This window comes from Alosa pseudoharengus, unplaced genomic scaffold, assembly GCF_046254945.1.
Source record: "Alosa pseudoharengus isolate Yale_2024_CS ecotype anadromous, Long Island Sound unplaced genomic scaffold, YU_APseudo_1.1 YU_APseudo_1.1_scf_2, whole genome shotgun sequence".
In the NCBI taxonomy this organism is placed as follows: domain Eukaryota; kingdom Metazoa; phylum Chordata; class Actinopteri; order Clupeiformes; family Clupeidae; genus Alosa; species Alosa pseudoharengus.
This window is the reverse complement of record NW_027468663.1, coordinates 6,939,173-6,962,094: the sequence shown is the minus strand read 5'-3', so window position 1 is coordinate 6,962,094 and position 22,922 is coordinate 6,939,173. Positions and strand designations below refer to the sequence as shown.

At 43.3% G+C, this 22,922-nt stretch overlaps 1 protein-coding gene across 1 annotated transcript in view; it reads right to left on the bottom strand.

The window, feature by feature from the left end:
- Positions 1 to 16,554, bottom strand: part of LOC143133700 (laminin subunit alpha-3-like) — a 77,895-nt gene extending 61,341 nt beyond the window's left edge. The window contains exons 1-6 of the mRNA XM_076293509.1: positions 16,119 to 16,554; positions 15,628 to 15,780; positions 5,180 to 5,297; positions 2,509 to 2,627; positions 2,110 to 2,280; positions 455 to 546 (exon numbers count right to left, since the gene is read on the bottom strand). Of these exons, the coding sequence (XP_076149624.1) occupies positions 455 to 546; positions 2,110 to 2,280; positions 2,509 to 2,627; positions 5,180 to 5,297; positions 15,628 to 15,780; positions 16,119 to 16,382 (917 nt within the window). The 5' untranslated portion in view covers positions 16,383 to 16,554. The remainder of the gene's footprint in view (positions 1 to 454; positions 547 to 2,109; positions 2,281 to 2,508; positions 2,628 to 5,179; positions 5,298 to 15,627; positions 15,781 to 16,118) is intronic.
- Positions 16,555 to 22,922: the final 6,368 nt, after the last annotated feature.

The window sequence follows — 22,922 nt, the reverse complement described above, 5'->3', positions numbered from 1 at the left end:
GGACAACTTGCCAGCTACCGTATAGCTACTGTTTAATATCTACCTGCACAGTTCCTTTGTGGGGCAGCCGTGGCCTACTGGTTAGCGCTCCGGACTTGTAACCGGAGGGTTGCCGTTTCGAACCCCGACCAGCACGGCTGAAGTGCCCTTGAGCAAGGCACCTACTGTAACCCCTCACAGGCAGCTCACTGCACCGGGATTAGTGTGTGCTTCACCTCACTGTGTGTACACTGTGTGCTGAGTGTGTTTCACTAATTCACAGATTGGGATAAATGCAGAGACCAAATTTCTCTTACGGGGTCAAAAGAGTATTTATACTTACAGTTTACTTATGATAAAGGCTAATGCAGATGTATTATTGGCAGGACTGGGCCTGTCAGATATGAAGAGAACCCCAACTTTGTGGAATTAAGGGGTGAGTGTGTGAAGTGTGTGAGTGTGTGGAGCTCCTTACTGGTCCTGCCTGCTTGGGCCACCACACTCCAGGGCATGACCGTGGCACACACATCGCCCGCCAACACTGATGTCTTTGATGCTGTAGTAATACTGTGAAAAGAGGAATTGGAAAAATCAGTTGTGCGTGCATGTGCGTGTGTGTGTGCATGCGACACACCCTGGAATCTAGAGCTACAAATCAACAGAGTGTGAAAATCTAAGGCCCCCTTTTAGCCTTTGCCTTGTCTGCCAGACATCTCTTCCTGACAGGCAGATTATCCTGGCTAAGTAGAGATTAATATGGATGGCAGGCAGCCTACCTGGAAAGTGGGAAAGTGCAGATGGGGGCAACATTAAACACATGTCCGTCATCAAAACAAAACATGGTCTGGTGCATTAACTTCCTGATATTTACCCCAGACTCCGGGGAGGACTCATAAACTGCCCTATTTCAAACAAGCACAGAAATCCCATCTGAGAATGACCAGGCAAGACATCCCATTTGGCTGGTACTTGTTGGATTCCAGTAACCAAGGGAAGGACATACCAGTGCCAACCATTAAAAAAAAGCAGTTCTTTCTTTATCCACCTCTCCCAGACCAGCGCCCCAGTGAGACGTCTCAGTCTCTAGTCAGAGAGCACTTTGTGTTTCGCGCAGGGACAGAGGGAGGCTGAGCCGTGTGTCAGACTCCACAGGGCCGTGTAAGCCGCAAGATGACGGCCCCTTCTCCTCCTCCTCCTCCTCCTCCTCCTCCTCCTCCTCCTCCAGAGCCAGTTCACCGGAGCCTGCGCCTCCTCAGAGTGGCCTTGGCAGGAGCCCCGGCGCTGGCAGTGAGCCCACCCAGGAATGTGCAAGGAGGCGGAAGGGAGAGGAGAAGGGGTGGAGTCGGGGTAAGAGGGGTGAATTGGGAGGGCGCCAAGTGATGGCATCAACAGACTGAAGAGTAAAACCAACAGAACACAGTCATCCATCATCACCATTCCAGATGGAGACAAGGCAAGGACAATGAAAGTTGTGAGTCATCTGTGCTTGATTACTCTGCCTGTATACACTGGAGCACACGTGACATCTTGCTGTAATTACCGCTGACTATGTGATCACATGCATCTGAACCAGTAACAAAACATGATTCTCTTCAAACATTTATAATCTTATGAGCCCATATATAATCTGAGCCCATACCAAGGATCTACTAAACCTAGAGCAAAGGATACATCCAGGTGTGAGCAACAGACTATATATACATATCCTGCACTTGCTTTCTGTGACTTGTCTGTCCTCCAGACTGCCTGAAAACAATGCAACTTCCAAAAAGAACTAAGTGTTCAAGACAAACTTCACAACTAATTTCATTAACTTGAGTAATGAGCTGGCGGAGAACCAGACATTCATTGTTCAAAACCACGTAGAAAGCCATCTGGTAATGGTCTCCTGGCCTGTGCCATTTCCCCTTTCCTTTTCCCTTTCCAAACCAAAGAGTAGATCCAGGAGCTCAGCTTGATGCCTGAACTCCTTACAGACACACACAACAATCAAAAGAGATCGGAGCTGGCAGAGAAACAACATGAACACCACTAATATTCAGAAGACTCCGTAATGCTAAACTTAAGGTCTCCAGGCTGAACGTTCTGGGGAAAGATGATCATATGCACGCCCCGACTCGTGGCACTTACCCTGCGTGTGACGGATGGGTCCCGCTGGGCCTTGGAGATGAGATGACCCAGCAGGGTGCTGGTTCTCAGGAAGTGCAGGCGGATGTTGGTGGCCTTGGTGAACTCCTGAAGCACCGGAGAGTGGGTGAAATTGTTTGACCCCGGCCGGCGGTTTATCAGCGACACGACAATCTGCGCAACACAAGAGCATTAGTAGAGATGAAAGCTGTGGATCATGATCATCTTTATCATTCAAACTTTTATTCCTGACACCTGCAAGGTCAGAATGATGCCGTTATGGTCTGCCTTCTCTGTGGATAGACCTTGTCGCAGTTCTCAGTGTCAAGATTAGTCATCTCATACATATTCATGTGCAGCTCATGTTTTTTTTCCTAATTAAAACAACGGCATGATTCTTACCTCCCCGTTCTCCAGAGGCACAATGCGGGAGTACTCAGTGGTGCAGATCTGCTCATCATCTCCAATGATATACTTGTTGGGCTGCTTCCCAAATCTTTCAATACATTCCCGTTTAGAATCTGAGTGTGGATATGTTAATGCTGACATTATGAACAGCTCATACATTTCACAAAAAACAAAACAAAAAAAACATCCAAATATGTGAAAGAAACATACTAAAACTAGATGTACCGCACAGCGGTACAAAATATGACTGCCGCCCAGTCCAGCACATTTTTTCCACAAAAATAAATCACGCTGAAAGGCATATATGATTCTAACTGTCTCACTAAATTGCATTATCCACACTCAATTCTCACTGGTATCTGCTAGACAAAAAGTACCAAAACATGATTAGTTCACATGTAAAATTCATTTTATACAACCCCACCTCCATCTTGCCTGTTCATAATTCTGAGAAATTCTTGAATTGTGTGCATGTGTGCGTGTACACGTTTTATGTTTATGTTTATGTGTGTGTGTGTGTGTGTGTGTGTGTGTGTGTGTGTGTGCGTGCTTGTGTGTTTGCCTGCGTATGTGTGTTTGTGCATGTGCATGCATGCGTACATATGTCTACTGTGTGAGTATGTGTCATACGTATGATTACTGTGAATGTATGTGTGTGCGTGTGTATCTGTTTATGCACATGTGTGCACATGGAATGGGTTAACATGACCCCTGGAGGCAAACAAACTGAAAAAATTGGTCATCCTAGGCCCTACGGTTCTCAAGATATTCACAGAAAACTGTGTCTGCCCTACCCTCCTTTCGGGGGGTCCAGTACAGCGGGGGGGGGGGCTACAGATCAAAACGAAAAATGATGGTTCCATGCTATCCATGTGGGGTTACATGCCCACCAAGTTTCGTGTACCCCAGTCTTTCAGTGTCCCGGGAATCCTTGTTGGTGTACGGTCACTAAATGTACACATAAATGATTTTATTGTAAGGCCCCCCATGAACGAAAGTTCACAAAACGTGGCATGCATTCGGAGGGTGTCACAATGATCCTACACTTTCAATTTCGTGCAGTTTTGACCATGTCAGCCAGAGATATTGTGATGAAAACACCTACTTTTTTGCTTTTTAATTTTTAACTAGGTGTCGCTATACATGAAATAAGTGGGAATGGGATGGGTTGACATGCCCCCTTAAGACCAACATACAAAAAAAATGTGGACCTCCTAGGCCCTACGGTTCTCGAGATATTCACAGAAAACTGTCTCCGGCCACCTACAGGCCAGTTGGTGTATAGTAACATAAATTAATTTATTGCGTGGCCCCCCATGAACGGAATTCCACGAAACTTGGCGTGCATTCAGAGGGTGTCATAATGATCCTACACTTCCAATTTCGTGCAGTTTTGACTATGTTAGGTCACAGATACCTGCGATTACAACACCTCATTTTTACTTTATTGTGTTTAACTAGGTGGCGCTATACATGAAATGAGTGGTTATGGAATGGGTTGACATGGCCCTTTGAGATCAACATACAAAAAAAAATGGTCCTCCTAAACCCTACGGTTCTCGATATATTCACAGAAAACTGTGTCTGCCCTACCCTCCTTTCGGGGGGTGCAGTCCAGCGGGGGGGGGCTACAGATCAAAACGAAAAACGATGGTTCCATGCTATCCATATGGGGTTACATGCCCACCAAGTTTCGTCTACCCCGGTCTTTCAGTGTCCCGGGAATCCTTGACGGAAATTTGGACATGCGAAAAAGAAAAAAGAAAAAAAAATCTGACTAAACCTATATGACCGCCGCTTCGCTGCGCGGCGGTCATAATTAGTCTTACAGAAGCAGGTCTTACATAGCCAAACACAGAATAGCCACAGAATACCATCATTGGTCAAGTAAAGTCACCTATAGCTATGTCACATCCTGCAGCAATCCCAAACTCTTCTAGGGAAGCTCATTTGTCACCCTCCATGAACACACCCTCACACACGCAAATGGGAAAGTGCAAGATAAGAGAGGCCAGATAGGAGGGAAGGACACACTCTGAATACAAACTAAGAGGAACTTAGAAAGCCATGGGCTATATCCATACATCAATCCTATACCAGGAAGGCAACTATGCCAAAGCAGGTCCATGAGTCTAAGAGATTTTATTCCAGGGAACACAGCTGTTTTCCCTCTGGGTTTATGTGTGCGTGTGTGTGTGTGTGTGTGTCTATAAGGCATGAGAGATGACTTTGTGTGTGACTCATTGATTCTGTTGTTCAGATATCACAAAGTGTCGCCTTGGCTTGACTCAAATGATGAACTAATGCACAGCATATACTGAGGTGATCGTGACAATTAGTATAGTCAGAGACTTATCTTAAAGTGGGTTTAAGAAAGCAAAGCATGTACAGGAAAATTATATCTATAATAATTACAGGACACATTGGTAGAAAATGCAGAATATACAATATAGCATTTCAAGTGTGGTGTTTAGATGACCTTATCAACAAAAAATAACAGTGAAGACGTCATGCGTCTTCACAGCATTCAGTGAACTCTGCTGAGACATCCAAAAGAAATACTGTGTGCTATTAACCCGAGCAGCATCCATGGTCATCAAATCTTACTGTCATTACCATGCAATGTCGTCCACGCATGAGAAATGTCTCAAGTCCACACACTCACGTGCAAAGTACTGCCAGGGTGTGAAAGTCCGGCCGTGGTCAACGGAGCGCTCAAGCACCCAGAGGTCCGGGCGGGGCGAGTTGGCGAACTTGATGAGGACATAGGCCACGTGGAAAAGCTAAAAATAAAAGCAGCACAAAAACAAATAACACAATAAATCTGATGACAAATCACATCTATAGCAGAATTCATCTACAGTATTTATAACTTTGTACATTTATACATTAAGCACGTCAATCATTTTAGTATGTCATGTGTTGGCTTCAATAAATCGTGTACTTGTTTTAATTATTCCGTTCCCACATTTTATTCACAACAAGGAGTAGGCAGCATAACAGACCAAGTTCAGCAAAGCTGAAAAATGTGGCAATTATTCACACATTTGACGTTCTCCTTGATCAAGCAGTCAGAAGCAAAACATTGTTAAAACACAAATGACAATCTTTTCCAAACGTAGAACGGTAGACAGCATGCTACATTAAAAACAAGCCTCACAAGCCAAGACCAATAGCCCAATATCTGGGTCTCTGTGCCGCCCCTGTCAGGCAGTCTACAACATGGACAAAGAGAGAAAGCCTATTTCAGCGGTAATCCCTTACTTCAGAATCACCTTGCATTTAAATTATAATATTTAGTATATGGGGAAGTGTGCTTTTGGATGACAAGCTATATAAGTTATTTAATATTATGCAAAGGCATTTTCTCTTTTTGTAGTATAATCTAATTTCTTGGGTTTAAAAACACACATCTTGTGGAGGGATTGTTACAGTATTATCAGGAACAAGCAGTTAAACTGCACAGCACAACAGTGTGCAGCAAGGCCAGACTTGCAGTGTCCATGGCCCCGGAGGTCCACCCATCAATCACCAGGCCGCGCAAAGATAGGCCTCCCTGATTTATAAAGCCTATACAAGTCATATTTTTTCCCTTTCCTCACGACAGGTCACTTTTCTTTTTCTGCACGTCTTTTATTAGCAGAGGCAAGCCAGGCCCTCTGAAAGAAAACACAGCAGTCTTTTTTTCTCCCCTCAAAGAGAAGCCTCTACTAGTGTGGACCTGTTCCTCCCGTGCTCCGCCTCAGACTCCATCATGCTCGTCTCGTCCATCCTCACTGGGAGCCAGTGCATGCTTTGGCAACACAGCTACAGCCTTGTGCAAACTCCACATGCACAAGTTAATAACCCTGCTGTGACCAGCGAGTGAGCCAGTAAAGCCTTTTCACACCCAAAATGTGTTTAAAGTCACTGTGGGCGGTGCTGTGGTTAAAGAGCTGGGCTAGCATGTAGTACCCTGAAGTTGTGGGTTCAATTCCCAGCTTCCACCATTGTGCCCTTGAGCAAGGCACTTAACCCCCGAGTTGCTGTAGGGACAATGGCCCTTGTAATATAGTTGACATAGTAGCGTTTGCTAAATTAATACATATAAATAGGGGCCATTCAAATCTGTAATAATGGTGGCCCAATAGTGTAAAGGGAAGTAATACTGCCACAGAGGTGGCATATGATTTTTTCAAAGAGGCAAATGCGGTTTAATTATTTTTACAGTAGAGCAATGAATGTTAATTAAGTGCATAAGATTGCCTGTAAAATGCCATGTTGTCAACAGTTGTCAATGGCTTTGTTTCAGGCTTTCTTTCAACAGTTGCCCATGAAAGGTTTATGCTAATTGTAGATCGTGGAACTAAAGGGACAGTATTGAGAACCCTATGACATCCCAATCCTTCAGGTGCAAATAAATAAACAACATCCTCATTAAGAGCACAGCTTGGGGCCACACACTTCAGTGATCCTAAACGCCTCTCACTTACTCTGAGATGTTCCCCCACACCAGCAACACTGAACACGCATGCATTCAGCAGTGTTGCAATCTGCAGTTCTCCATGGCAAATTCCTTATTGCTCCCAGCTACTCTGTCCTGACACGTTGGACAGCGATGGTTGCCAGCCTTTGAAGGCCTCCCATAAGTCCTTCCACGAAACTCGCCTATTGTGTATTATTATGCTTATAATTTGCCTGTCAGTCAGTGATGTCAGTTTGAGGCAGGTGTGCCCAGCTGTAATGCGGAGCTTCCGTGTGCCAACAGCAACAGTGCCTTTATCTGGCCAAACGGGTGGGCTCCTTATAATAGCAACAGTGACTGAGCCGGCTCACCTTTTGTCACGTTTTGTGGTCAAGTGTAATCAGTGGCTCTTTGAATCAATAGGAATCGGATTGAGATGGAAATCATGTGGGCAGTGCTGCATATAGTGCAGGTAATCAAATATGTTTAGCTGTCAATTCAGACATGTTGGCAGATGAGGGAAATGTTGTTTCCTTTTCTTTGTGGATTATGCAGCATCTGAATGTGGCATCTTGTATTCCTGTCTAGTAGTAGTATATGTAAAATGTGGGTACATATTACAAAATGACAGTGGCCAGGAGTGGCCATTGTGTATCATCACTGTGGCATGTAATTGGGGGCCAAGCAGTGCGAAGGCACCCATTGTGTTTCTACGTATTCTTATTATTTATCTTTCCTCTGCCATTGAAGTCTATGGCAGCCCATAGAACCGTCTGGTAAAAAGTTGCGAAATTTGGCACACTGATTGGGGACAGTCCCATGATTAATTTCAGCAAGTTTCATGTCGGCACCTTGAGCACTCTAGCGCCACCAACAGGCCAAAGTTGGAAGTACGTTCACGCATGTAACCTTTGACCCGTATTCCCAATCTTCAAAAATGAGGTATCATTGGAGTCCTTGGACTAAGCCGAGTTCAACGTTGTAGCAGGCAGCTCACTGCGCCGGGATTAGTGTGTGCTTCACCTCACTGTGTGTTCACTGTGTGCTGAGTGTGTTTCACTAATTCACGGATTGGGATAAATGTAGAGACCAAATTTCCCTCACAGGATTAAAAGAGTATATACTTATACTTACTTATACTTCTGACATAGTATTGAAAAACCTGTTATTTGGCCTTTTATGAAGACCTGACCATCTGGGGACTTTTTTCAGGACCTTTTCAGTTTTCTATGGGAATTGTCTGCACACGAATGCCAGCAGGACTTCCTTGCCTCAGCGCAACATGGGAGTGGCTCAAACTAATCAGGGAGCCATTCCAGGCATAAGTAACCGGATAGGGAGAACAAAAAACAGATAGCCCCCTCACATAAACAATTTCTGGGCTTCTGACCTAAAAACAGCATCAAGGCCAGACTCTCAGAGACCTGCCAATTCTAACAATAGACATAAATAGTTCTGGGTACGCTGTCAAACAAGGATATTGCCAGAGTATTCTGTTATAGAGTCAAGTTGGAGGGCATCATTTGACAAATGTGTGTAAATGTCCTGGAGCATTATACTTTTTTTAGGCATCTTTTGTTAGTACTTTTACTTTTTAGTTAAGCTTATTATAACCAAACTACTGCAGCCTAATTTTGTTCATGCAGGAGAGTGTGTACTTAAAACCCCAAAAGTGTTAACAGTGTCAGAGATAAGGGACAACAGGGACCTTCAAGCAGACATGTCTCAGATTCCAGACATGGTGTCAACATCTCACACACATATCCACACAGAGAGATAGGCCAGTCAAAGGCGCGGCCTCATGGTCAACAAGCTGACTCACAGATTGTTATGGAGCACTCCAGGGATTTGACTGCTGAATCAGTGGTCAGCAGTAACAAAACAAAAGATAAATATGCCAAACAATTACTCAAAAATGCTAAGATGGTGTTACAATTACAGATATTGAATGTACACCAAACCATTGTCAGAAATTTGGTATTCAAGACAGACTTCATAATGGCACTAGATCTACTGCTGTGGATTTGAATACCATTCGCATGTCATCATAGTCAACATATATAAACATCCAAAAAATTCTAAAACCCAAAGACCCATTTCACATCAGTTAAGGATAGGGGTGTAAAGGTACACATATTTGTACGGAACCGTTTAGGTACAGGACGTTAGGAATGAATGTACTGAATGCAGTCTTCAAGAGTAATCAACAGTAGGCTTTTTTGTGAGTGAACAATGTCAAATTCGAGTTCCCACAGAAACATATTAAGTGGCGGACCATACGCCTGTTTAGTCATTTAATGTCAAAAAACATTAGACACCTTTTCAAAATACATTTGCCGTTGCGCATCAGCAATATTGTCAGTTAATTTTAGGCTAGCAGTACCTACAGGCTTACTGTACTGAAAATTAACCGAACCGTGACTTCAAAACCGAGACACACACACGAAGTAACTAGTGTACCGGTACACCCCTAGTTAGGGATGTTATTCACATGAGTAGAAAATATCAAACACCAGGGCCTCCGTACAAGCATATCATGGAGACCAACCATTTTTCACCCTCCTCTAAACTCCTGAGCAGACATGAAAAATGTGGTTTAATGGTGAAGCACATCTAAAAGTAGGTTGAACATTACCACTTCCCTCTTGGAGAAAAAGAAGATGGAACATATCCATGGCTTAGAGAAAATCGTTAAATCCCTAACTCCATGTGTCTGGGAAAGCCCGGCTGAATGACGTGATTAACCAGGTGTACATCAGGAAAAGCACAAAGCCTCATAGGGATCATCCTGGTACCCCCATGCAGGCACCTCCAGTGAGAAAGAACAGACTAGGTTTTACTGCAATGCTCTACCTTTCCCTGATTTCATACTGACATGCCCAAACACCGAGCCTAAGAATAAATCAAGCTGCTTTTGTCCACACAGAAATGATGCCAATGACATCATGAGACGCGTGGTACAATGGGTTTTTGTTGCATTAAATCAGTATTGAAAAAGATGCTTCGGGGAAACTCCCTCATTGCCCTGACAGCACCTGTACCTGGGGTTACCTGCTTTCTCCAGGAGGAAAGCAAGTGAGGGCAGATATCGCCTCAAAATCAGCAACAGTCTAACCTGCTGTGATGTGGGTGCTGCTGCTTACACAGTCTATCATAGTGTAGGAATGGGGCAGGTCAGGTAGTCCAGGCATGGGGTCAGGCAGTTTGGAGAATCGAGACCCTTCACGCACCACCTCCTGAACTTGAGCACATTCCTCCACCTGACCCTCATAAACAAGAGTGCACAGAATCCCCTCATGCTCTGTAATTATCACTGGAGGGGAAGAGGTGCGGGGCACGGAGGGGCCGCAGTGTCTGAGCGAGCCCTGACTGCTCCCTGCACTTCTCCCACGAGCGCTGTGACCCCCCCCCAGGCTCCGCCGTCATGGCCTGGCTGTGCTGAATGTGCGCCCTGAGGCGTTGAGTAAGAAAGACAGAAAAAAAATAATTAGAAGTCAGCGTTAGTGCTGTTAGCGCCGCGCCCTTTTGAATTCCTCCTCCGACTTCACACATGCCTGCGCACAGCGGACAGCGCCAGGCACCGTTTACCCCCGCCTCTCAATCAAAACGGGAGACGCTGACGACGGCTAGTCACGCCAGGGCCGCTGCCAAGCGAGCAGCGGGCGAACAGGCCGTGTTCCGTTTCACGGGTACAGCACCTATTTTGGTTGCTGGCGCATGACTCAGGGGGAATTGGGAGTGTGGGACTGGAGAGGGGAGAGCTGCTCTCTCTCTCAGCAGCCTCGCTCTGCTGACGCGCGCTCCCATCCGCTCCGGCTGCACAGCAGCTACGCTAAGACTGTTGTGCTCCTACATGCGCGCAGAGAAAACGCACAGCTGTCAATCAGGGAGACGGCGCTGAGATACTGGGGAGCAGTGATGGCAGCACTTAGAAAATAACCTCTAGAATGAGAATAACTAGAAGCTAGTCTCTGACTAAAAGCATAATGAAAGAGTTTTTTTTTTTTTACTCGTAAAAGGTGTGTGTGTGTGTGTGTGTGTGAGTGTGAGTGTGTGCACATGCGCACGCCTCAGACAGGGTGAGAGGGAAGCCCACCACAGGCGAATGATCATGTGAGGCATGCAGGGCCGGACAGTGGCTGCATCACAAAGCCCAAAACTTGCCACGAGCTCAGGCCAGAGGAATGCCCAGCAGATGAAGAATCACCTCACGCCTGCAGGGAGATCAGGGTGGCCAGACAGTTGGTGCTGTAGCATTTAGAAGGCGCTGGAATCCAAAGACCTCTCCCAACAATGAGGGACAGGTCCTGTCTGTCAGGAACAGGTGGTGGAGATTGGGGGTGGGGGGGGGGGGGGGGGTTATATTATCCTGTGCAAGCATCACAAACATCCATGCCTTTCTAAACCAACTGTTTTTCCAATTTAATCCATGTTCAGTGAATTAACATGATGCACGTTTCTCAGATGTTTTATTCACGGATGCTCAGAACAAACCTAACCCCCTACCCCCCCCCCCCCCCCCCACACACACACACACACACCCTCACAACAGTGAGCTCTTCTCTCCTCGTTCTCTGGGGGGCCACCTGCTGTGAGCATTTTAAGAGCATTTCCCCCCCCTTATCCCTCACACTATTTATAAACGTCACCATGGTGCAAGAACTAGGATCCCAGCTGTGCCAAATTGGGATTACCTGACTCTCTGCGCTGTCTGCCATGGCTGCACATATCAGAGCGCCCTGGTGCAGCACTGTGCGTCACAGCCAGTGTCACTCAAACCTCTCACTGCCATTTAGTACATATTCATGGCCAAACGCCTGGAAAAAGGTTTCCACAGGGCCTACAAAGGAGAAACCCTCTGGGCTTATCTAAATTTTGACCATGCAAGGTTGAGCATGGTGCAAAGAAAAGATTTGGCTGTGTGTATTCTCCAGCAGAGAGCTGAAACAAAGCCACCTCCATCTCTCCAGGAACTAAGCTGCAGAGCAGTAAGCCCAGCACTGAGCCAGGCGACAGGGTCCGACTATAGCAGACCTCACACATGTAAAAACCTTAGCAGCCATTTTCCTCAAGCACTTACGCTTGGATACAGAGACTTAGATTCACATAGAAACAGTTATTCATAGCATACATCATAACACATGCCTGTGCACGCATACAATCACAATCACAATCACACACACACACACACACACACACACACACACACACACACACACACTCTTGATAGGCAAGAGGCGGCATGCAAACACCAACCTCTGAATTGAGTGTGTGTGTGTGTGTGTGCGCATATATGCGTGTGTGTGTGTCCGTGTGTGTGTGTGTGTGTATGTGTGTGCTTGCATGTGTGTGCGCATGTGTGTCTATGTGCGCATGTGTGCATGTGTGTGTTTGTGATAGAAAAAAATATATAACTTTGGCTGATGTCTGAACCCATACTTCCACATGAGCAATATATTTAATTTTAGCTCATAGCTTTTCTCAATCTGGAAACCCTCTTTCCTGAGCATCATACCCTTTCAGTTGTATATTTTATCCGTATCTGTCCACATGCACATTTTATTGTTCTGTGCCAATCCCATGTTAGTCGTTGTGAAATCACCATCAACATAGTAAACCCCCAATGAAAGGAGCACTATACAGAGACCATGTAAAGAACAGCTAGCTCTTCTGCTGTCAGTCCAGATTTAGCATTAAATGCTAGAGTCCAAACTCTAGTTTAAACCCCCTTAGAAAGGATCTATTCAAACAGGCTTGCATTTCATCCAACCTGAAATCCAGTCCAATGACTGTTTTAAATCTACTTTGTCTGCTCCTGAAGGCTACCCCAGGGTCACCTCACAAACATGCCGAGAGGCCATTGAGGCCACAGTGCCCGGACCCAAGAGGCAACTTTTAAAAGCCCCGACAGCACAAAATCAGACAGGCTTTGGCTTCCGCTTACAGGTCCATGCCCCCCCCTCCCTCCCCCAAACCCCATCTGCGAAAAGTGTCTCAGGCACAAAACATGGGGCGACACTCACACACGCTGGAGATAAGCAGCATGATCTCAGAGCTCCTAAAATACACTGCCCAGAACAATGCCACATGCCATGGCATGTGTGCAGTTGTCCACTGCTTTCCAGGACGAGCCACCGCCGTCGCCTGCAGTAGTTTTACAAATGCCAACAAAAGAGCTGGTTTCTCCTCCCAGTAGCACACTATAGATCTATAGAACACATATCTTCCGCATCAGTTTACACAGGGAGCTACCTCTCACTCCCAAAGAAAAGTCCTTTTTTTAACTCTTTCAAACTCGAACATTGTTTGTCGGCAACCTGTTCAGGATTTCTGAATGGCGTCTCCTGGATTGTCATTGCCATTGCTCTCCTTGGAAAAACCTGGCTTAGGCCCTCCGGCTGCTGAGTCAATGTCTTTGCGGCTAATGTCTTTGGGAGGCCCCTTAAACCCAAGATTCCCTAGCCAGCCATTACTGAGAACGTTCAGCATCGTCTCCTGCCTTAAAACAAGCTTTGGTCAGAGGTCAAGGTTCAAAACAAAAAGGGGAAACAGTAGCGGTTATGTTGATGGGCTTAGGCTAAGTGAATAGATTACAAATGATTGACAGGGTATTTGCCTCAAGGCAGATGTAAGTTTATAGTGCCATTATAAACAGAATCAAGTCTTGCAGACATTGAATTCTTTGACATTTCCAGAGCATTGACCCTGACCAATGTGAAGTCAAATAAGAGATCCATGCTAAAAAAAACAAATCACATGCAAGATCACACTGGGTCCATGAGAGATTCACTGATGCATTGGAGAAAGAAATACTAAAACATGTGCTTCAGATGCACTGAATAAAATGCCTTTGGTCTGCTGACAAAAAATGCCTTACTCATTGAACTTCTAGCACATTATCTAAACCCGGATCATTCATGCCATTATCCAACATGTTTGCTGGGAGCTGTAGATAACACAGGCAAAAGCAGGCACCTGTATTCTCCCAAACAGGAAATACAAAGATCAGACACCTGGATGCCCCCATAGATATCAGAAAGCACATCAAGCAGCAAGTCAGGCATCGACACTAATGCCTTATCACAGTACGCCAGTGAATTTCAGTCAATAGAGGTTTTTGAATTAGTGCAGTCAACGCAAATGGTAAATAAAAAACATAATGAACTGAGTGAACCACATGTTTCAGTTCTCAGATGTGGAGTCTTGAACTTTTTATGACTGTTCTCAGAAAATGACAGATTTTGTTTATACTTGAAAATGAAATGTGGATGACACTAAAAGGGATAACATGGATGATTAAAAATTACCAAACAAAGACGACCACTTTTTCCTACTAAACTAGTAACTATAGCTGACTGCCAACCAGAAGTGTATTGCAAACTAATGTGAAATACATCAGTACTAAATCCATCTGGACAAACCGTGACTGCAGAAATGTAGAGGAGCCAGGTAAGGCAAGCTTGAATCCTTAGGATTAACATGCTCAATAATAGGTGCGGTCTGTGCCAGCAGCGTGGAATTATGGGTGAATACTTCAGTCCTGCCCTTTATCGCACCTCTTAATCCAGTACTGCCCCCCCCCCACCCATCTCAAATAAATGGAGCAATGTCGTGTCTTCTGTATGGAGGTCTCTTGAGCCTCCCATCCAATGCCTACGCCATGCTGAACCACTGCTATTCATAAAAGCCGCCCTCTCCACTTCCCATCTCCGAGTGAATGGACAAGGACTTCCCACAGTCCTCATACAGAGACAGGCAAGCTAGGGGGCAATTCTTACATGAAGGGTAGTTGGGGTGGTGTGGTGGTTGTTTGGGGGTTGGGGCGGGGCTGACTTTGGTGCCAGGCTAAGATCCAAAAGGAAACGTGTCTCGCGGCAGGTCAGGGTCCCCCGACCCCCCACTGACCATCTTAACATCCCCTCCTCTGATCCTTAATCCCTCAGCGGAATTCCTCCCTTTTCTACACGCAGTGCATAATTGAGCGTGAGGTGGGATTTCACGGGCAGCGGGCCAAACTTTGTGCACCAAAGCAGGCTGTAATGGATGCATATTCCCCAACCAGAGGGGGCATGAGACCTCGCCATGGGCAAACACCATCTGAGAACCAACAACCATCCAGTGAACATGGTCAGTTAATGATGAAAGAACTCCATTTTCATCTAAGTGCATGAATCAATATGTGACTGTAGAAGTTTACTTGAAACTACACAAATTTCATCTTTAAACATGACTCCATGTTGGGGTGCCCCTAATCCTGCCAAACATACAAGCACATACACAACACAGATATACCAACATTTCCCACAACTGTGTGGGACAGATAATCAGTAACTGATATACAATGTTCATTGACGTTAACAACAACAAACATCACAGTCCGATTGATGTATTTGCACCTTATCCATCTTCAGCAAAACCCCTCTCACTCTCATCAGGGCCTAAGATGCTAGTGAGATATTGCCCTGATAGCCACCTGGTACAGCAAACAATTGTGTCATCACACATGCTCATAAAAAACGCACAAGCACAATAGGGACAACAAACATCACAAACAGCTACACCCCTGTGATTTCTCAGATGCACACCAGAGCAGTCATGCCAATCAACACTGAAAACGCCTCTATCGGAAATGTACACTTAAAGCCAAACACTCTGCCCAGGGCACTCACCTGTCCCAAATCCAAGGTGACGTTTACTTCGTTGTATTCCAGGCCACGCGAGAGAGGCGGACTCTGCCACCAGGTCTCAGTTCCATCAATTGCATTGGTAATTGGATGAGACTTAGTTGGATTATTGGAGTTGCAGTGTTCACAGAACTGGCCCTGCAAAGTTGAAGAACCACACTTACTTCACTAATTTATGACATTTGATAGCCTGTGATGTTCCAATGGCAATGACAAATACATTCTGTGATTTCAGATCAGTGCAAACTAATGTCTAGCCTAATATGTTATAGTCCAAATGCCATTAAGGGCACATGGCGATTTGGGTACCGTGCGTTACAGCATTTTTTTACCGTCATGGACAGCCAGCGCAGGTGACCAGCGCAGTCAGAAGACGTTGTAAGATCATTCTCATCAAAGCCACGCGTTAAACCTCTCAATTTCAAAATCTCCGCGACATTTAATAGACTGGGAATAAAACTAATTTAGGTTCTTACCTGTATATTATGACTATAGAGCTCCGTAGTCGGACCACCGACAAGTTTGCAGTAAAGATCCGATCTAGGTCTTCCTAATTTGTCCTCTCCACAGGTAGCGGTGGCTGAGATCCGTGCCTGTGTTGCCAAGTTGAAGTACTTGGGACTTAGACTGAAACCTGAAATTTCGTTAACTGACACCTGTGTCCTCACAACACTCCCCAATAGGACGACGATGGCCAACAACCTGTAACAATGAATTCCCGTTTTCGCCATTCCTGACATTACGACGACTTACGAGAACTACGCAGTTTTCATTTCGGAGTAGGCTACAAAACATTCAAGAAAATATCCGATGTGACGTCCTCTGCTAAATCCATGGTGTGGTAACTAAAGATGTTGACATGTTCACCGTTGCCGTTTCACGGCTAGTCCCGTCCCTCCCTGTGTCATACTTTTCTCAACTCTTGCGCTCGCATCTCCTCCACCTCCTACAGTTCGAGCCACCCCCGGCGTATCAAATGTCAAGGCAAGAACGGGTAACTACAAGACACTTCATAGAATTGACAAGCACCCTTTACAGATAAAAACATAAAAACTTCCCTTGTTCAAGATTGGGTCACACCACTGCGCAGGTCGTTAGATTAGACTAGTCAGGCTACTCTGAGTGGGGCCATGTATTGATAATGGACTAGCAAATGTAAACGGGTAATTATAAGGCAACATGTAGTGTAGGGACTTAAGGTTATTGTGATCAGGGATGTGTGGAGGCTAAACGTAAGTAAACGCAATTTATCCACCTTATGAAATTTCAGAAATAAAGTTTATTCACCTCTTTATTAGAGTTTATCCACCTCTCAAAAGAGTTTATGCACCAATTGCAACTTTTAATATTCAGAAATCACACTGTATTATCCACATTCACAATATGTACACTCATCAACACTCTAGGAACCATTTAATAGCCTACCACTGCTTGTTATAAACATTGGACAATAACCTCCACCATCACCAAACTGAATGCCATCTTTAAAAATCCGATACCGCATGGCGCAATCTACCTCACTGTGATCACAGAATTCATAGTTTACCCACCTCTTATTTTACCACTACATCCCTGATTGTGATGGTGACGTAGCCCAAGCCTGGAGATAATGCAGCCTGTGCCGCCCTACTGCTCTGACCCTTTTATGGACCGGTTGAGTCATTGAAGCTCGGAACTGTCCCATGCAGGACTCTAAAAAGTTACCCAGTGTGTTTAGTTAAACGTGACCAAGTGCCAATTCTCGCATTCGGTGGTTTTAATGGCTGCAGGCAAGATCACCTTTGTTATTCACAAGAAAAGCTCCTAAGCATCGTTCATATGTCAATGATGTTTATCAAGGGCGTATTGCGTGGGAACCGAAGGACGTGTCCACACCAATGTCAAATTACGACTGAAATGTCCCCACCAATATTCAGGTCGAAATGGGGAAAAAAGCACTCACATGCGCTACACAAAGAGTTAAATTATTTGTCACTTCAGTGCTGCGGATCATCTCGTACAGATATTGTAATGTGCAGTAGCCTATAAGGGTAAATCGCGCTGATTTGAAGTTACCTATAATAACTACCAGTAAGCTGCAGTCTCCTGCGCAGCGCTTCAGCTTTACTTCACTACAAATCATATGAAGTGCGTCCAAATTCACCCATTCTCTGTTGAACTCCTCGAGAAGTAGGCTACTCATGTGTCACATGAAAGAGCCTTTTCTCCGCTTTTAAACTGTGCTAGCTAGCCACTATTTGATAAACAGTTCGCGAGAAAAATAAACTAAGAGATTTAATTTATTCTCTGCGCACATCTCCACATCCATTCCTCATGACAAACCACATATCAGAATAAACAGCAGACCTTACCGAACACAAAGTTGTAATGCATTCCCGTGTATAGTTAGCTGTTCCAGAGTAATCCGGTTTTGAAATAAATTGTAGCAAAATTCAACATGGTCTTTCGGCTTTAAGCATTTCTTAAAACTGAGCTGTGCTAAATATCAGAATCAGAGAATATACAGGCAGCTCACGGTTAAGAGTTTGTCAATGTAGCCTTAATGATTTCTTTTCACAAAATGCTAAACATGCATGTATTTAAGTTTCTTAAAACTGAGCTGTGCTTACATGGATCAATGCATGATTTTATAACAGACCAAATAGAAAATAAATGTTAAATCTTAAATATAGCCTACATATCTGTATATTAAAATTAGATTATGTAGGCTACACAGTATAGTTAGATCAAGTTGGACAGTAGCACATTTTAATCATGGATATAGTTGGACAGTAGCACATTTTAATCATTTTATATATCGGTAACACTTTATAATAACTACACACAATTCATCATTTATTAAGCCTTTGTTACTTATTAGTTAATGGTTTGTTCATCTTTAGTACTTTCTTGTTCATACATAATTTATCATCAGTAAAGCATTTGTTCACACAGTTATAAATGGTTTGTAGTAAATAAGCCTATCCAAAAACTTTGTAAGTGCATGATTTATACTTAATAAATAATGAAACAATCACTTATAAATGAAATCATTTTCAAATTATAAACCAATTGCAAACTATTACAAAATGCAAAATGCCTATGTTAATTCTCATAAATAAAGTATTTGTACACAGTTATAAATGGTTTGTTCATAGTAAATAAGCCTATATCTAACATATGTTTAAGAATTATTGTTAATACTTAATAAATTATGCAATAATATGTTGTTAATGAAGTACTAATTCCATTATTTAACAGTTGTTACATACACATGCACTAATGATTAGTTAGGGTGAGGATACATATTTTATAAACCACTTCCTAATACTATTATGATTCACTCAGGAGTTACAAGTGGTTAGTTAGTTAATGATATTTTGTGAGCTTATCTAAAGTGAGGACGAGTTTTGCCTTGCAACACATTTTCAAATGAGTTGTAAAGATTACATTCACATTCATTCATTTAGCAGACAAGCGACGTACACATGTCAATTAAATTGAAGGCCATTGACACAACAGTGAAAGGCGAGAATCGAACCCCCAACTTTTCAGGCTACTGCATGCTAGTCCAGCTCCTTATCCACTACACTACCTTGGCCCAGATAGAAACCCCAACAACGAGTTTCTGTTTTCTTCTACTACACACTGTTAAGCATTTATTAAACATTTGTAAACTATTATTAAATGCTGTATTTTTAGTTTGTAAAGCATTATTCCTACATTAATTCTCATCTGTAAATGTTTACACACAGTTAAAAATGGTTTGTTCATAGTAAACACGCATATCTATATTATATTTTTGAATTGACTGTTGTAATACCACTGGGCAGAGGTACCGTAGTGTAGTGGATAGGGAGCCAGGTTAACATGCAGTAACCCATAAAGTTGGGGGTTCAAGCCCCGGTGTCCACCAATGTGGCCTTGCCCTTTAATTTCATCGACATGTGTAAGTCGCTTTGGGTGAAAGTTTCGGCTAAATGAATAAATGCAAGAGTAAACTTTATAATTTATTTGTAAATGTGTTGCAAGGCATAAAATGTCCTCACTTTAGATGAGCTCACAAAATATCATTAACTAACTACTTGTAACTCCTGAGTTAATTATTAATTATAGTATTAGGAAGTGGTTTATAAAATATGTATCCTCACCCTAACTAATCACTAGTGCATGTGTATGTAACAACTGTTAAATAATGGAAATATTACTTCATCAAAAACATATTATTGCATCATTTATTAAGTATTAACAATAATGTATAAACATATTTTAGATATATGTTTATTTACTATGAACAAACCATATATAATTGTGTGAACAAATGCTTTACTGATGATAAATTATGTATGAACAATAAAATACTAATGATGAACAAACAATTAACTAATAAGTAACAAAGGCTTAACAAATGATGAATTGTGTGTAGTTATTATAAAGTGTTACCTATAGGGGCCGGTGAAAGAGTTGAGTGGCTTTTTTTTGGGGGGGGGGGGTTGTTAGTGGTGTCCCCACCAAAGCTCAGACCAAACCTACGCCCTTGATGTTTATTCCAACATAATGCTGATGGCAATAAGTAGTGACAAGTCACTAACTGAATCCCTGTGAGCTGGGTTCACATAACTGGATACACTCAGTTGGCAATGCCACAGATGTTTCTCCCATCTCTGACCATTCTCATGTAGCCAATCTCTCCCCAGCCAGTTCCCCAGCTAGAGCAAAAAAGGAAAAACAAAAACAAGATTTGGTATAGGCCTGAAAATAAGAAATCTTTCAAGTAGTCATACAAATTATTCTCTCAAATCCAGCCAATATTCAATCCAACCTGTTCTTTATGATCCAGTAATGAACTCCTTTCTCAAACCCATAGCCCATAAATAGAACTGTGTGGTTTACATACTTGGTGCTGAAGGATGGCTCATCATATACCTAAAAAAGGGATAGTGTATTACCATCTTCTGATACACAGCCTACGGTCACTGACTGGTACATAATCACCTGATCGGTAGAAGTGGTAGCTAGATTTCCCAGAATCCACTCCAACAGTGATAGGCCCAACTGTTCTCAGTGCATCAGCCAAAGCATCTTCGTCACCACGCACCCTTACATGGTTCTCGATTTTGGTGCCAACTAGGCCTTAATCATGTTGACATTGTTGCCGCTATATATATATAGAGATAGAGAGACAGAGACAAGCTACGCATTTTCAGAAAACCACAACACATCTACTCTCACACATGCAGAGTCTACGCCCACTGCATTAAAGCAACACACACAGCATTGCATGACCATACCAACTGACAATGATACAGGGCATAGGTATTGCAGAATAAGTTCAGTTTACTGTAATGTCACCAAAATGTACATGGATAACTAGATGTACCGCAGAGCGGTACAAAATATGACCGCCGCCCAGTCCAGCATATATGATTCTAACTGTCTCACTGAATTGCATTATGCACACTCAATTCTCACTGGTATCTGCTAGACAACAAGTACCAAAACATGATTAGTTCATAGATTTCACATGTAATATACATTTTATACAACCCCACCCCCATCTTGCCTGTTCATAATTCTGAGAAATTCTTGAATTGTGTGCATGTACATGTTTATGTTTATGTGTGTGTGTGGGTGGGTGTGTGTGCGTGCATGTGCATGTGCTTGTGTGTTTGCCTGTGTATGTGCCTGTGTGTGTGCATGTGCATGCATGCGTATATATGTCTACTGTGTGAGTATGTGTCATACGTAGGATTACTGTGAATGTTTGTGTGTGAGTGTGTATCTGTTTATGCACATGTGTGCATATGGAATGGGTTTACATGACCCCTGGAGGCAAACATACGCAAAAAATTGGTCATCCTAGGCCCTACGTTTCTCAAGATATTCACAGAAAACTGTGTCTGCCCTACCCTCCTTTCGGGGGGTCAGGACAGTTGAAATGGCTGAACAGTTAAATAGTTGAGTAGTTTAAATAGTTAAATTATTTAATAGTGAATTATTGTAGTGGGGACATTTATTTTGAAACAGTTGTGGGCACTCTCTCTGTGTCTCTCCATTCTCCATTCTCGGGCGGAGCCAGGCTAGGTTGTTGTTGCACCAGGGCACAGTCTATATACAGACAGACAATTATAATTAAGCCTTCATTTAATAATTCAATAAAACAATAACCACCCGTACATCAGTCCACTGTTTTCAAGTTACATGTACTTACCCGGGCAACGTATGGATAATTTGCCTCCAAATGAATGCCTTTATTTTTAACAAACTGCATTGCTCCCCCCATCCATCCTCCATTGCACCCATATGTCTGAGTTGTGAAACAGTCGACCAGGTTTTGTTCACTCAGTGAAATGAGGTGTCTCGTCTTCTTAAAAAATGCTGACCTTCAATTGACCCTGTTGCTAAAATAAACCAAGACCCACACCACCCCTGTGAAAGAAGTCTGGGTTTTAGAATGAAGTGTAGTGACATCGAGAAGCATCCTCCAGGTGGTCATATGCTCACAGCAGAAAAGGAGGTTGTAGGTGGGAAATTAAATGTGTGCATCATCTTCCTCTTAAACTTACCAGATTTGTCAACACAAGTTCTCGCTACCCATATTAGGTTAATTTAAGAAGTACCTGATTCTTTACAGAGGTTACAAAGCCCAGTGTCCTATAGACCGGTTTCAGGTCCCTAACAACCGTCGTTAAGGACGAACTCAGAGGACAAGCAAACCCAGAGCCTATAGCAATACACTGAGAGAAAGACGCAAGGAGGTTGAAAATTGTTAACTTTTGGCAGAGAAAAGCAGACGGAAATTCCCATGTGTGGTACAGGAGACATTTCATTTTTTGTGATGTGTCTGTTCAAAGCTAAAAAAAATTAAAAAACGAATAAAGTAGGCAGGCCTAGGTGCTAGACATTTGGATACGAAGCATGCGCATTATGAAGCTACGAAGTTATGCCACAAATGTTATCTTCATGCTCAAGAGGAAAAACTCAAGTCATGTAGGCTAAATAACATAGGGTAGTGACGTTAACAAAGTGTTTTTTTTATCATATTCCTCAGCATATCATTTTAATGAGAAACTTATGATCCATGAGAATGGAGGCTAACGTTAGCCTACATTTCACGCAAATGACAATATGCAGGGTAGCCTAAAGTTAAAGTTGACACTCTATTTGAGTTGTTTGTTTTAGAAAAGAAGACATGGGCTTGCAAGTAACGTTATTGCATAGGCCTACTATAAGGTAGCCTAGCTTATAGCTAATCCGTCATAGGCTCCTGTCCTGTCAGTTAACATCCAGCACATCCAGTT